The 15,695-nt window shown below is 36.9% G+C and overlaps 1 protein-coding gene across 19 annotated transcripts in view; it reads right to left on the minus strand.

Annotated features, from left to right (window-relative positions):
• Positions 1-445: 445 nt before the first annotated feature.
• Positions 446-15,695, minus strand: part of DLG1 (discs large MAGUK scaffold protein 1) — a 140,958-nt gene continuing 125,708 nt past the window's right edge. For 6 of the 19 annotated variants that reach the window (XM_066557022.1, XM_066557018.1, XM_066557033.1 and 3 more), the window contains 9 exons: positions 15,195-15,294; positions 12,846-12,887; positions 11,273-11,308; positions 9,647-9,697; positions 8,139-8,240; positions 7,727-7,899; positions 4,089-4,198; positions 3,631-3,722; positions 446-2,176 (listed from right to left, as the gene is read on the minus strand). In XM_066557022.1, the coding sequence (XP_066413119.1) occupies positions 2,070-2,176; positions 3,631-3,722; positions 4,089-4,198; positions 7,727-7,899; positions 8,139-8,240; positions 9,647-9,697; positions 11,273-11,308; positions 12,846-12,887; positions 15,195-15,294 (813 nt within the window). In that variant the 3' untranslated portion in view covers positions 446-2,069. Of the gene's footprint in view, positions 2,177-3,630; positions 3,723-4,088; positions 4,199-7,726; positions 7,900-8,138; positions 8,241-9,646; positions 9,698-11,272; positions 11,309-12,845; positions 12,888-14,469; positions 14,504-15,194; positions 15,295-15,695 lie in introns of all 19 variants that reach the window. The other 13 variants (XM_066557028.1, XM_066557020.1, XM_066557035.1 and 10 more) reach the window with 5 other exon arrangements.

Genomic DNA, 15,695 nt, shown 5'->3' on the forward strand with positions numbered 1-15,695 from the left:
TTTACTCTTTTAAGATGTCTCACAAGACACCTCAAACAATCAGTCACTTTGAAAAAGGGAGACAACAGTACACTTCTAGTTGCCTTAAAAAATTATGACATTATTTATCAAAAGCTGCCTCATCAATCCATTACACCATGCACTTTCATGGGCAGGAATTCTCAGAAAGGCAGCACACCTGATTTCCCAGATCTTGAAAACCAGAAACTCTGCTGGGGCATGCACCAGCAGCTTTAACTTCCTGTAAGCTGCACTAGCATCCCATGTAACATCAGCAATAATTGTGTCACAAGTTTAAATCTGCTTTTAATGCAGTAACTTCAGTAGCCCCAGTGTGGCCACCAATGTTTCTCTAACACCTGATTTTTGTTTACAGTCTTGGTCAATTCTTCTAAAGTGCTACAACACTTGTATTTATCATAATTAAAAACACACTTGACAAATATATTGTACAATAAAGTTTATTAGCTGTTCTCCTCTTTCTAACAAATGGAATGGATAGTGTTGATAATTCTTTACAAACCAAAGCTGATTTGGTTGTGTGACTGCCCCATGGCTGCCATAAGTACATCCCTCTAAAAAACAATCAGTTGCAAACAAGCAATGGCAGGTACCAAATAATACGGGAATTGGAGAATTTCATTATTGAAGGTTTTGGTACAACGTATTCAGAACATTCAGCACAGAAGTTTGTGCATTGCAAATGGAAGATCTTGTGCCTGTGCAATCCGAGACGAACACGTACAGAAAAAAAAAATATATTGTTGGCTCTGAATTCTCCCTTTGGTTAAAACATGCATATTACAAAGGGGAGAGGGGAAGACAAACACCCGGAATTGAGTAGAAAAGAGGAGAACTTGCATGTATTTTTTTCTTGTACTAATATTCCCTGGACTTCATGCCCAGCCATCACAGCCCATTTGATTTTTCCATGATTAAGGAAGGTAAATTCTAATTTGGTTTTTTATTTTTATTCAAAACAAAAAGCTAGGAGTAGGTGGTAAAAGAAAAATATATATTTTATATATATATATTTATACGTGTGCGCAACTATGTAAAGAAAATAATTCCCATAGTTACAGAGTTTAGTTAAAGAAAGTTTAATATATATATATTTATTATAACAAAATAGGCAGTTATTGTGGGTAAAATATTCATTAAAATCTGACCCCTAAGAACACACACATTTTTAGGCTATGAATCATTCTCTCATTGCCCTAATGACCATCTCTGCAGCTGTTTTCTGAATTACTGCCAATGCAAATTTGGCATTCCTCTGAAAAATACAAGGTTTCCTAGCACCTAAACATATTTTTAGGTTCAAAAAGTGTGATGACCATTATCTATAAAGAACTTCTGCAACACACTATAAATAGTGTTTCATGAGGAAGATTAAAAACATTACACATCTTTGTCCCTAGCAATTTTATTGGCAAAAAATGAAAAAATAGATTATAAGAATATCTGTATGAAATTATGAAAATGAATATCCCTTTAAGAGTAGTAATGGGACTTAATGAAAATGCTAACTCAAAATTTAAAAGTTTCTTTCTAACTGCCTGGAAAGAAAAAAAGATACCATGACAATAGGATTGAACTCAGAAAATAAAACCTGAAATTGATTGCCCTGACCAAACCATGCTATTAAAGTTAAGCGTGCAAAGTTACTCATAATTTACAACTTCCTTGAATACAACTTTTCTTTCAATTGTTATGAAATTTTAAAAGAATGTCTATAAAGCTTTTTTGAAAAATCTTTGAAAGTTACTTTCCCTTAAACATTAAGGAATTTTACCCAGCAATTCCCTCCCACCCCCACCCTAAACTAATAGCTGGTCAGGCCATTCCACTGTCATGTTCGAAAAATGGCAAACCAACAACACACAATAATACAAATTATTTAAACTAAGAGAGACACCAAATGTAAAGCATTATGGGAACTGCAGAATGTGATGGTTAGGGTATGAACCACGCTGGAAGAACTAGAGGCAGGCTCCACCGGAAGGGCTTAAGAGTTGTCAGATGTAGTAGGTGATGTCAGTTAGAAAATGGAAAATAAAAATCTGTTTTCATAATTTTTCCTTTGCTGGAACCCAGATGTAAGGACCAGACTGTTCCTCTATGATCTGTTTCACTTGGTTGTAGATTTCTTCCAGAGTGTCTCCCTGGACAATAGCTGCAAAACATAATGTGGCAATCAGCAATCACCCCTCGTCGTTCCGTGCAGGAGCCAGGCTGCTCCTTGCCCTCAGAGTGCCACGAGGATTTCTGACTGCTGAAGGAACAGGCACTCTTGGACACCCCTGGCTTCAGTGCTGAAGCACAGAGTGGTACTGCAGGACACACAAAGCACCTCCTTGGGGACAGGGAACTTCCACTGTCCTACCACGTACATACATGCAACCGAGGGGTTTTTTAACCTTTTCCTAGCTACACGTTCCAATTTGCCTGAGTCAATTCACATCCCCCAGTATTCTTTTTGGCCCAACTTTCATTTGTGTTTCTAACACAAAGCAGGACAGTGCAGGGCTGTGTCCTCACAGGCTGGTGAACTCCTCTGCTCTATCCTGGAGCTGCACAGCAAGGCAGGCTGACCTCGAGATGTCTACCCAGCTCTACCTTTGCTTTTGGCTAAAATAAGGAGGAACTCATGGACTTTGTTGTCCAGACAAGAAATTCCAGTTTTATAGACAAGAGGCTTCCTTACACAGTTAAAAGCACAATCTATACTCATTCCTGTCATGTTGGTTGATGTGTTTTTGCCAATGCTAGAAATTAACTAGAAATGAGCCAATATGGATGTGTTCTAACATATCAGAATAAAATATAGTCTGGTGAAAATGAAGATAAAGTTTGAGCTGCTCTTACCAACACTTCAGCCTGGAAGAGAAATCACTGTGAGATAGCAACTTATTTTTAATTAGTCTCACAATCTCAGCATCAATAATCCAAGTAGTAAAGTTTAGCATGAAAGACAGTTTTGGAGGCAGGTCAGACTCACTCTTCTGTGCTTTAATAGAGTAGTGCTGCATCTGAGCTTTGCTTTCATGTAAACTAGCTTCCTTTTACTCCTACCATTCCATTCTTGTCTCTTAAAACCTTCTCCCCATCTGCAGCTCAATGCTGTACTGCCTGTGGGAGGAGGCTGCTCCATTGTTATAGGCCAAGTATAATGTCCACAGAAGAACAGTGCATGAGAAAGAGTTAGAAATGTCTTTGCAAGGCAAATAGGCCATAAGCTTCAGCATCTTCTCTCCAGCTAAATTCAACCACACCTCTTTCAAACCTCAGTAACCTCAAAGCTGAAGTAGGATGTGCTTTTCATCTACTTCAGTATAAAGTTTAAGTTTGTGGAAACGAACCTGCTGATGAAGTTGGAAAATGGCATTAAGTCCTAAGAGTTTTCAAAACCTAAATTAAGCTCCCAGTAAATTTTTGTTTATTTTTATATTAAATTAACTGATCAAAGTGAAATCAATGTAGAGATACTAAGATGGCTCTATACCTCAAAGTAATCACAGATCATCTGAAAAACAAAGCTCACTATCTCAGTGGTTAGGCAAGAACTATCTTTACAGCAAGCCATAAAATTTCAACTCTGGCAAGTGAGCAGTGACAAGGAGAACACACCTGTGAAGTGTTCAGTAAATTCTTGCTCCAGTTTCGTGGCTCTCTCAAATGTTTTCTTGGCTTGCTCTTCTGTTAAGCGTTTGTTCATTTCCCTGAAAGTGCAAATATTATAGCTTTTTTAAGCCAATACAAAATACTTGGTGTCTTTAAGGTTTTAAACTGTTGTTTGAATATTAATCCTAATAAAAGGATTAAACCCCAAAGACTCCAAGCAAAGACTGTAGTGGAAATGAGCTGTTCTGGCATTATGTTACATGGAATTTAACACAATGACATTTATTTTCAAGCACTTTAGTTTGGATAAGAAGCCCCATCTTAAAGTCCCTAAAAATTAAACTCAGGGAATTAAATATGATTTAAAACACAAACATTACAATTGTCTGCATATAACTTGCAGTTGGCTTTTCAAATACAACAGTCTCAAACAATTTCGCCTGAGGTACTTTACTTTTACTCACATGATATTTTCCACTGTTTTGGGTTTAATAAAAATGGAGATTGGGTACAGCTGGGCAATCTGCAACCTTTTGATCGCATTACCAGAAACATCAAGAATGCAATGTTTACCCTAAAAAGTGAGAGAGAAAGGAAAATGGCACTAAGCAAAGTTTAAGTCACAAGTAGCATAGCATAATAATTTAGAAGAGAAAACATGTCTCCACTGAAACCAAGAAAATGAGAGTATTTGCATCAACAATACTGTGATTTCACCACTTTGGCTCAAGGTCCCCCAATCTCCTCCCCACATCATTTGAGATGTTCCTGACCCTTCTTTCTTCATTCCTTTCTTCATCACAGCTTGCAGCCCAATCAGCAATGCAGAACTGTACAGTGGAACAGCTGGACTTCAACCACATCACCAACATTTTTTATTTTGCTTTGTTTTGGTACTAATTTGAGGATACTTTAGGGAGGTGGCCATGTCACAGATGTGATTTAGAGAAGAGCCAGATGACTTAACTGGCATACCTGAGGGAGTGCCCACCCCTGCTGGCAGGGAAATGTGCCACCATATTCAGGTGGAACTGCAGAAAAGCCCTTTCCTCTCCCAGGTACCAGCCAGTAAAAATACCACACTGGAGATGGTGAAAGCAATTTACTTGTGTTGATTTATCATTCATCTCTTGAGAAACAAATATAACTTGACCATTCCTTGGGCAGCTGGAAGACAGCGTGGTAAAGCTGCTTTCCTCCCACTCTCTATTCTCCCTCTAAAAAGAATTTTCCAGCTTCATCTCAAAGGCTCCTCCTGTTCTCAGCTCCTTTCATCTAAGATATGCTCATTTCCACCTCACACATTTTTATTTCTTTCCTTTCTGAGTAGCATAGGATTAATTTTGCAGACTGTCATTTTAGAAAGCTACAGAGGAAGAGGAACAGAAAACCACTCCTGGGTGACTACATTAAGAAAAGCTTTTTATCAGGACACCAATGTGCATTACAGAAATCTGTGAGCCAGGATACAAACCCACAAGTACCATATAACCAAGGGTTACTCATATCATACAACACCATTCCTGAACTCCTGGGAGATGATTCCTGGAAGAATGTCTGAAATTACTGACATGCTTCTGCTTCCTGGCAGAAGAAATCACTAGGATCATTTACATTTGGTCTCTTTCCTAACAAAATCAGAATTTTAATTCAGGAATTTTTAAAGAGAAGTGTTCTTCCCACATGAACAATATGTATGTCTGTTTGCTTTCAGCTGATGGTAGCTGTTTCCCAGATGCAGTCCATGGGTCTGGATGCCAACTGGTAACATTTAAAAGAGGTGTCTGTATGTCCTAGCAGAGCATTTTACAGGCGCTGATCTGTCCACATCGTTAAATGTGGCACATGCTCCAAGAGCTGAGAATTAAGAGCATTATTTGAAAAAGAAAAAAGGACCAACTAAAACACTATTTGCTGTGTTTGGCCCAACAGTTTAAGCCAGGAGCCAAAGGGTGGAGAGCTAGAGAGCCAGCACAGTACCTGTGCTGGACCTTATGGGATATAACCAAGACAGTTTATTCCAAATCAGCAATGAATATGCATTAACTGTGGCCTCGAGACACATATTTGCAAGCTGCTGATGATTCCAAAGGAAAGAAGATATGAAAAGTCTTTTCAAGTGACGATGTGAAAGACAAGGAAAAGAAACCCAAGTACATTGTGCTACAAACATGTTTTCGTGCAGGGAAGCCACTTTGCTCTTTGCACAGTGCATTTAGAATAATATTTAATACATTTTAGTTCCTTAGTTGCACTGCATCTGATTGAGAAGCACTGCACATCAGCCAGTGCCTTCTACAGCTGAACAAAAAGAAACATCAGAAAGCATCATTAGCTGTGTCCATTGTGGGTAAGGAAATGAGAGAGACAGGGATCAGCTGGAAGCATGGGCAAAGGAACACAACTGAAGGCTATTTTAGGAATACTGTTTCTGGTTCTTTTGGGGTAATAGCAGTCACTTCTGTTCTATCTTCTCCTAAACTGATTGCAGAAAATTTGGAAATGATCTTTTGTATCCCAGCAATAAAACCCACTGAAAAGACTCATCTTTTCAGCAAGATGGAACAGAATACAAGGATGGGAACAATTTCAGATCAACCAGTTTGCAGCCCTGTCATGATTTTGAAGTACAGTTCTGAAGGATAGGCCATTGTTTCCCAGAAAAACAATGTCAGCTGCAACTAAGAAATTGCTGCATCTACCCAAAGTCCCATGGTGCCTATGCAAGAGATTTGACTGCATGGAGACATCTGCTAATACTTTGTTCTTTGTGTCCATTTATGAAAGATTCATAGCAATTTTGTACCTTACTAATCCCCACAGATGGACAAAAGAAGAGAGTCAATTTCAGGTCCAGGATGGAACTGAAGGATTGTATTTGTAAAGCAAATGCCAACAGATTTATAATGTTTAAGCTATTCAATAATTTCATCATTTAACCACAAATTATTGTTTCACAGCTTTGTTCAGCCTCCAATACAAAATGCTGTTCAATTACTTCAACAATTCTGTAATTAATATTATTTTCTTTCCTTTTCTCACTCTGTCCCATGGGCCCAGGTTCCATTTCATATGGTGACAGACAGGAGAAGAAAACATCATTTGCCCCACAGAATCTCACTGTGTTTGCCCTGGTTTTGCTTCCAGTAAATTCAGTTGCCAGAAATAGCAATACTCATCCATTTGGTCAAAATGGGCTACAGAGTTTTCCAGAGGACTGAAGTGCAGCCCTGTGGCACATGGGTTACTACCCACACTTACCCTCTGCATGTCCAGACTGACAGTGCCCCCACTTGGGAGTTCCCACCTAGAAAATAGCTGGCCCTTCTTTCATATAGATCAGAGAACATTGGCTTCTGTAGATGTACTGGATTTGTCACCAGCAGAACGACACTCATCAACTCAACATGGAACATTTGCAAAAAAATTTTCACCACATGATTTTCTTTAAGACAAGCACCTTATTCTCAGAAATACACTTCCCTTTTCCCACTTTTTTTTCAGACAGATCAAGTCAACTTCAGTGAGACTTTAGAAATAATTAGAATTTGCAATAAATAGTTAATTCAAATCACTTTGGGATAGAAACAGCAAGGTTAATATTCAAAATATATGGGTAGTTATAGAAAAAATACTTACAAAATTGAATTCTTTACATTTACTTCTCTTCTTTGTTAGCTAAAACCATGAGGAGCCCAAAGAATAACATTTTTGTAAGTTTTCTTTTGCACAGGTCTATGTCAAGAGGATCCTCATATTAATTAACTGCACCAGCACTACTCTTCATTAGTTAATGATCTGTGTATGTGAGCTAGGCTAATTAGCCTATAATTGCAGTTAATTCTTCTGTATTCTCTCTAAATAAGAGGGTTTACAACATTATGGTTGCTTTTTTCCCACAATTTAACCATGACGCTTTCATTATTCCAAAGCTTCATTATTTCCCTAAATGCATCTGTGAAATACACTTTATTTCTAGCCTTATACAAATTCCTTTAAAAGTCAGAATGCTCCTAATGGCTTCTTGCCATTCTTCTCTTTCTCCCTGTCAGCAAAGGCACATAATCAGCTCAGCAAATGAAAGTAAGTGGCACTGATTTACCTTTTCTGCTACTTCTCGCACTGATTGGACACTTGTTCCATAGAGGTGATTATTGTACTGGCCAGCTTCAATGAATTTGTGATCCTGAATATCCTTCTCCATTTGCTCTCGAGAAGTGACAAAATGGTAATCACGTCCATCCACCTCATAATCTCGTTTTGGTCTAGTAGTATCTTTAAATATAAACCAGTAGTTTTAAAGCAAAACAAAAAACAGTGACTTTTTTTCTTACAATATCCAAAAAGCCTCCCACTTGTACTGCAAAATTGTTACAAAGAGATTGATATTAAGATAGGCCTATAAAGTTTAAACAATATATTAACTTTTTTTTAACCCAACATACAGAGAATTTCTATAAAAAATTAGGAGAAAAATATAATCTAAAATTGCTTTAGTATTTGCTGAGACTTACGTGGAACACATGAGCCAAATTTGTCTGGAAATTCTGAGATCAGGTCATCATTTATTCTGTCTTTCATGGGTCCCAAAACAATCACAGGTCGAGTGTAACTGACTAATAAATATAAAGGAATAATGTCAGTTGTATTTCACATGACTGTTACATTTTAAGAGTTCATCAAAATAAGCTCTCTCACATAGCAATGATTTTAATACTTAGAAGAATATGTACTTCTAAAGAGAATAGAAACACAGTGAAGAACATCAATCATAGTCATAGTAAGATGTTAGACTTTCACTCTCAAATCATCATTCTCAGCTATTGAAAATGAGTCTTAAATTATGAAGCCTTTGGGGAAAAAAAAACCTTCTCACAAAGTAACATCCTAAATTCTAATAGAGAAATGAAAGAGGAGAGGTTTGAAAATCTTTTCAATTCAAAGAGGCACCTAAGCAGCAGCACAGTTCATAAAATTCTGTGTCTGTGTTGAGATAAGCTTCTTTTCCTCTAAGGCCACAATTAAGCACTCACATACAAAATGACTCAAATATAAATAGTTTCTGTAACTATTAACACCCTTATAAAAGTAAGTGTAGTACCTTTTGTAAGTAGTTTAATTATTTATAATAAAGGGATTTTGGTTGAAAAGTAAGTTTAAGCAGATTATGTCTAATCACACTGTAAGAACCTTTAAGACAATAATGCCTAAGTATCTTGCCACCATCATGTAATTTCAGTAGTACAAATTTCAATTTTAGGTTCAATCTGTCTGCACAAGTAAGTACCAATTAATTAAAATCTGGCCTATTAAATATATTTTCATTTGACTTAGAGCTATTTCCTTTCTATTGCATTACTGTATTTGTAAGAGGAATGTCTTGAATCCAGTATCTATTAACTTATTAATTAAATAACAAACATCTCTGCTGTTTCTCCCTTTGTGAGCCCCTCTGATGAGGGGAAACCGTTCCACTGGAAATCAGTAAAAAGCAATTCTTTTAAATGCAAGTGGGAAAAAATATTTTCTCCTAGTGATTTCCATTTTTTCTGAAAAAAATCCCTTGGCAATTATTAACCAAATTAGCCATATAAGAAAGCCATACAGAAATGGGAGACGGATTAGAGACATTTCAATTGAAGTTGGTAAATAGACAAATGAGCTATTCACATGCTTTTTGCTGTGCCAGAAACAGTGAGAATGCTAAAGCACTATGAAACAGAAGGAAACTATCATTTATGAGGTTCTCACTGACAAAGCTGTTAAGCATACTGTACTTTCCTTCCACAATATAAACCACAAGAATTATTGAAGTAGCACACCTTTGGATTCTGCACTAAATAATTCAGAGATTTTATTTAATAATTTATGCCTTTATGATTTATTAATTTGAATAACCATAAGTTTCAACTTTTAAAGGGTGAAGAAGTTTATCCTGGTACTTAGTACATAAGGATGTAATAAGGGCATGCAAAGCATTCTAACAATTCAGATTATTTCTTACTGAGTGAGAGCTACAAACCTTCTTGTTGATTGACCGGTTCATATGACAACACATATTCCTCCTGGCCACCTAAAATGTAAAGGCAAAGACACATCAATGTATTTTTTTCCTAAAGGAACATATTTCAAGGGAGTCATTCCATGGACTATGATGATACAGACACTGCCCAGCAATATGCATTACAATGATGCTGATGAGGGACACCTTTTGAGAGCCATGAATTCTAGACCTCACAAAGCTAAGCCAAACACTGAGCTTTAAAGCATAAGACACAGAGAGTAGAAAGGAGTTCCTGGTGTAGCTGGCATGTCAAGCTGGCATCGAGCACAAGGAGAATTTTCAAGCATTGCTGAGGTGCTGCTCCCCACGAGTCCTGGATGCAATGCATGCATGCTGTCATTCACTGCTAGAGCAAAGCCTCCTGCAGTGGGAATGCTCTCCACACTCTGAGGGCAGCATTTACAAGAACATTTTTCCATATTTATACGTGGCTGGCAAGCATGTATGTCAAGGTGAACAGATCCTCCATTAACTTTATTGTGAATTGGCATATCCATAAACATCTTCAGCCACTATAATTCTACCAAGAAAGCTATGAATGTGTATACTAAACAACTACTATTTTATAAATTAATTTTTAAAGGCAAGGTTGAAAGCAAATAATGCTTTGGATTGTTCTCAGCTCCAGGAAGCACATTAGCAGTGAATGAAACTAAAATAACAGAATCTTGAATTTTGACAGCTGTAGGCTTTTTAAATGTTAGTGAAAGCATTTGAAATATACCTCAGTTGCCATCTCTCTAAAAGACTGCTTCTAGTCTAACATTATATCTCTGAGTAAAATTAATTTTAATGAAATAACTAAAAATTAACTGTGACAGCAGAGAATTTATAATTCTGAAGACACAAGCTCAAATTACATGACATTGCTTTGAACTGAAGAAAATACAGTCCTCCAATATTTCACTTGTCTAATTTTGGAACATCCTTTGATGTTCATAAGCCATACTTAAAACAGGCAAAGGAACATACCAAGGCTACACCACAGTTTATGTAGAAACAGAAGGCAGATGAACGCTTTTATAAATGCATATAGAGCTTCTATATATCTATCCTCTATTTCAAAGCAAATGCAAAAAGATATTTAAAATCTAAAAGCAAATGCAAAAAGATATTTAAAATCTAAATATTACTATTTCATTAACAGAAATATTTTTCTTATTTTGCAATAAATTTGCATTCAAACTGTCCTACAGCAATAGATGAAAGAAGACTTTAATTTCCTAAATTGTTGCAAGTGAGGAATACCTTAAGACAGACACAAAATCATGCAACTTGTACATTTTAATATCTCAAAAAGTTACTCATGCAAATGGATTTTAGGACAGTATATACTTTCAGAACCCTTTTTAGGCTAGGGAGAGGAACAGGGAATCACCAACTATCAACTCATCTATAAAAGATCCAGCTCACTAGAATTAGATCCTTCTTTGGAGAAGTCACATTGCTAAAAGGTCAAAGAATAGTTATGCAAACTACTAAAGAGATAAGAACAAGTAAAAAGCATCCCCTGATTGAGGGCAAAAAGTATATATTGTCACTGCTTTTCAATTCTTTGGAAAAATTAGTATTAATAGAATGAACCTTTTGAACAACCGTACTCATCTGTAATCAAGATAACTTTCATATTAGACAGCAGTAAGAAGAGATTAAAAGAATATTTTAATAAAAAGTGCTCAGAATTACACATTGAGACAAACAAATCCATGACATCCATAATAAAATCATGGCTTCTCAAGTAACAATAAAGTAAAAAATAGTAGTACCAATAACCAGCTTTAAATGTAAATAGCTAGCTCTCAGAAAAACCTTGGAAGTGAGGGAAGGGAGGGACGCAGCAAATTTATGAAGAAACAGACATGGTTAGATAGTTTTAATGGTGTGCCATTAAAAACTATAAAAAATTCTGTTTATCAAAGGCAACTTCCATATGTGCTCAATTCTGTGTTATTCTCAGGGAACACAGATGCCTCCCTCAATTAGTTTCTTTTCAATTACAGTCTGCAACAACACCAGCCTTTTGCATACATGTATACACATTCTCTCCTTCATTGTCATCATCTGGAAGAAAATATGTGGCTCATTACCTCTGAAAAGATCGACAGCCAAACAAATATATCTGTTAATGAACCACCTTCCTTATTATCCTGACATAAATTAGATATTTCTGCAGTGCCCATTACACAGCAGGCAGCCAGGAGCTGAGCACTGAACCATTGCATGACTTTCACTGCTCCTTCTTTTCATGTTTCTCTTCAAATCCTCCACTTTGCTATTGTCCTGCTCTGCTCTACCATGGCTTCCAGCTCTAGACTGCAGCCTTGCTGGGGATCTGCTCACTGGAAATGAATAGTGGGATTCCAGTCCTGGCTGTGGTTCCACACATGGCAAAGCACAGCAGAGCAGCACCATGCAGCCTATTACCCACCATGAGCATGGAGTGCCACTGCAGCTGGGGAAACAGCAACCACTGCTGGAGCTTATGCTAGCAGTAAAAGCAAACTGAGTGTAGTATTTAGAAGACACTATGTCTCCAGGAAGAGAGAACTAGCATGCTGATTTATCAAAACTGACTCCAGCACTGAATGTGTGTCGTATGCTTTGAAGACAGTTCATACTAAGCACCCACACTTGACAAAATAAATGAGCTGAAAGCAAGGGTAAATACATGTTTGCTTATCTGTACTTTCATTGAAGTATATACATATTAAATCTGAGTATCAGTTGTGAAAAACTTTGGATACTTATGGCATTATTTAATGGATTACACAGTTCAGCTACAGTTCCAGTATTAAGGCTCAGCTACATAAAATTATATTTGTCAGCGTTAAATTTACCTTTAAATTTAACAGATTTAGCTAGCTTGTGTAATTTTAAAAAAATTAGTGGATTCAAATTAAACTGAACTAAGAAAATCACGGACAACAATAAAAAATATCCATAAAGGAGGTTTGCAGCGATTCTAGGGAGTTTTTTAAAAACAAAGACATGGAACAATTTGCAGTACTCCACCAAATACACAAATACAGATTTCACCTGAAGCTGACTGGGAAGTTCTATTTAACATGTAAATACCCAGAAAAGACAGACAAACAAAACCAAAGAAAGAGCTGCAAAACAAAGGCTCTGAAGAAACAAATAACTTAAAAACACTTACGGTAACTACTTTCACTATCGCTGGCATTAGAGGTTACATGCTCTGAAATTGCAACACAATGGGAAAAAATAAGGAACATACACCAATGGCATGAGTCAAACAGAAAGAAAATTGACCAAAAATAATCCAGATGAAAGACAATACTGATATCAAAGTACTGAAATCAATACATACTGCATATAAAAGTTTTAACGTACTTCTCATAGCTCTCAGGATCAAGCTTAATTTCATATGAAAGGAATTGATGTTAATAAAAAGAAAAACATTAAATAGCACATAAAATAAGATTACAAGAAGTACACTAATTCATAATTCACATGTAACCCTGCAATTTTTAAGTTTTCACTTCAGGATGAATTTTGTTGTGTAAAAACCATTTCAACTTTTATGCAAGCAATTTATTGATTACATTTAGTCTCTTGTAGAGAAAATGCTGGATTATATTAGAGGAAATATAGTGCAGCATGTAACACAGTTTGCATTAGGTGTGATAAGGCAGTTTTTAGAAGTCCGTGCTGAAAAAAGACAAGAAACATGTTCTGTTTATAGAACAGAATCATCTAGAGATATTTCTGGACCATATTACATAGTTCAAACTAGGCATGATCATAAGGCCATAAAGGCTGCTTATGATTTTATGTTCCAAAGTATAAGGCCATAAATGTTGCTAAAGTTTTCCGGTCTAGACCAGGAATTCCTTTTAAAGTAGCCATTTCAGAATTGAGAAATGAATGTTACAGCTACTAGAATTTCTACTTCATGATTGAGGACAGGTACAGAAGTGCACTGGCCCTTACAAATAATTTCACAAACACTTTACCACCTTACAGTTATGCCTTGGGAAGAAATGCTACCCCTAATGACCCTTAGCCATATCCCCTTAGGGCAGAGACTCCTTTTCCTGTTGCCTAAGTGCCTAACAGTGTATGTATTTAATATCTGTGATAAAAGCAAGGTCTTGGCTTTTTTTATTTGTCATTTTAATACATTTAGTGGTGGGGCATATACACACAAACATTTCTGCCAAGAGTAGGCAGCAATACTTGAATCTGACTGGATTCAAATAGAAATACAAGAAGTGCTTCAAGTCACCCCTATCAGCCCTTCACCTGGTCTAAAAGCATCATAAGTGTTCAAAATAGAAAAACTCTCCTGGCATTTGTTAAGGAAATGTTGTGTTTGCTTTAAGTAGCTGTAAACATCAGTAGCCTAGAGAGAGGAGTGAAAACTGTTACCAGTTAAAGTAGCATGGCAATGGTGGTACTATTACTGTAAAGAGCCATAAGGTTATTTTAAATAAATAAAAATACAAGGACAAGGTATAAGTAACATTAAAAAATAATCACCAAATTAAAAACACAGTACTGTTAAGGACAAACAAGAAAGCACTGGTAAGCTTCTGAAAACAAAACAAAAAAAAATCTAATGTGACAGTCACATAAACTTTACATGTTCCTGAAAGCAAAAACTCCAAAAGATTACAAACTAGGAAAAGCTTATGAACCAGTTTTAGTTAACCTCCTTTTGCCAGTGGAGCACCAATCTCAAAGAGATCTGTCCAAAAAAAAAGTAGTAATTTTTCAGATGGAGGTTAAAATAACTTGGGAGTATTTTGATCACTTACTCAGGCCTTTTGATCCCATGTCGTCAGGGACCTCCTGCAGAGTAGTCCCCAGAGGGCAAGCAATAAAAAGACAATCACAAAGAAAATAATTGTCAGTAATATATAAAATTGGCGCTACGACAGGAGACAGTTCCTAGAGCATCACAGGGAAAAATGAGTCTATAGAATTTGACTTGACTGGCACATGAAGTGCAATCAGTAATGCAAATGGCAGAGAACACAGTTTGTTTTGAACCTGCTCTGAATTAGCAAATTTATGCAACTCTGTTTTGAGAATACACTTTTTTAAACTGCTGGCAAGAACAATGAAAATCAGAGTAACTTCTCTTCATTAGGAAAATCAAATTAGAATGAATGACTTTGATAAACCAGTCTAAAGGGACTGATTTGAGAAGCTGGTAAGCTCCATTATACTTCCATGAATACTGTGCTTTCTCCTCCAAGTCACAAACAGGGCAGCATCACTGACAGCACTGGAAGGCAGCTATCTCCTCCAGTTAGCCAACAGTATTGCCCAGTTTATTCCAAACTGGGATACTCTTGTGTTAAGTTTGATTTTGACAGCAAACAAAGGTTTGCCCTGGTTTTGTAGCCTGGTTTGCCAGTGGCACCAGGAGCTCCTCAGCCTGTTGCAGCTCATGAAACTGTCTCCATGGTAACACCCTAGTGCAGTCTAGCAGGCCCTTCTACTGTGCTTCGCTCTCCATGGAATGCCACATACTTACGGTCAATATCACTGGTTTCCTGCTCACTCTGGTCCTTGTTCTTGTAGAAGGGAAATTTTCGGGAAAAGAGGTTCTTTTTACGCTTGTCATTGAATGACTGCTGAAGAAGAGAAGGAGGGGCAAAACAAAGGATGTCTAATGTCTGTGTGAACAAAGGCCCAGAGCAGCAGCTTTGCGGAAGCTGACTCCTACAACCACATTATGCAGTGCACATCTCAGCTTAACACTCATCTTCCCAGCTCATTAGAAACAGAGACTGGGATCATGGCTTTGCTTGGATCCTCCATGTTTCACATGCTTAGTAGTGAGAAAACTGGTTCATGCTATAGAGCCTGACCTGTATTTCACAAATAGGCGTGCTCTGAGTGTTAAAAAAAGTGGCAAACTAGGCTACTGTAAGATGGCCAAACCATAATGACTCAAAGTCAATTAAATCACTGATATTATCTCATTTAGGGGTTACAGTATTAAAAAAAACAACCAAAAAAACCAAGCTGAGGC

Source organism: Molothrus aeneus, chromosome 10, assembly GCF_037042795.1.
Source record: "Molothrus aeneus isolate 106 chromosome 10, BPBGC_Maene_1.0, whole genome shotgun sequence".
In the NCBI taxonomy this organism is placed as follows: Eukaryota; Metazoa; Chordata; class Aves; order Passeriformes; family Icteridae; genus Molothrus; species Molothrus aeneus.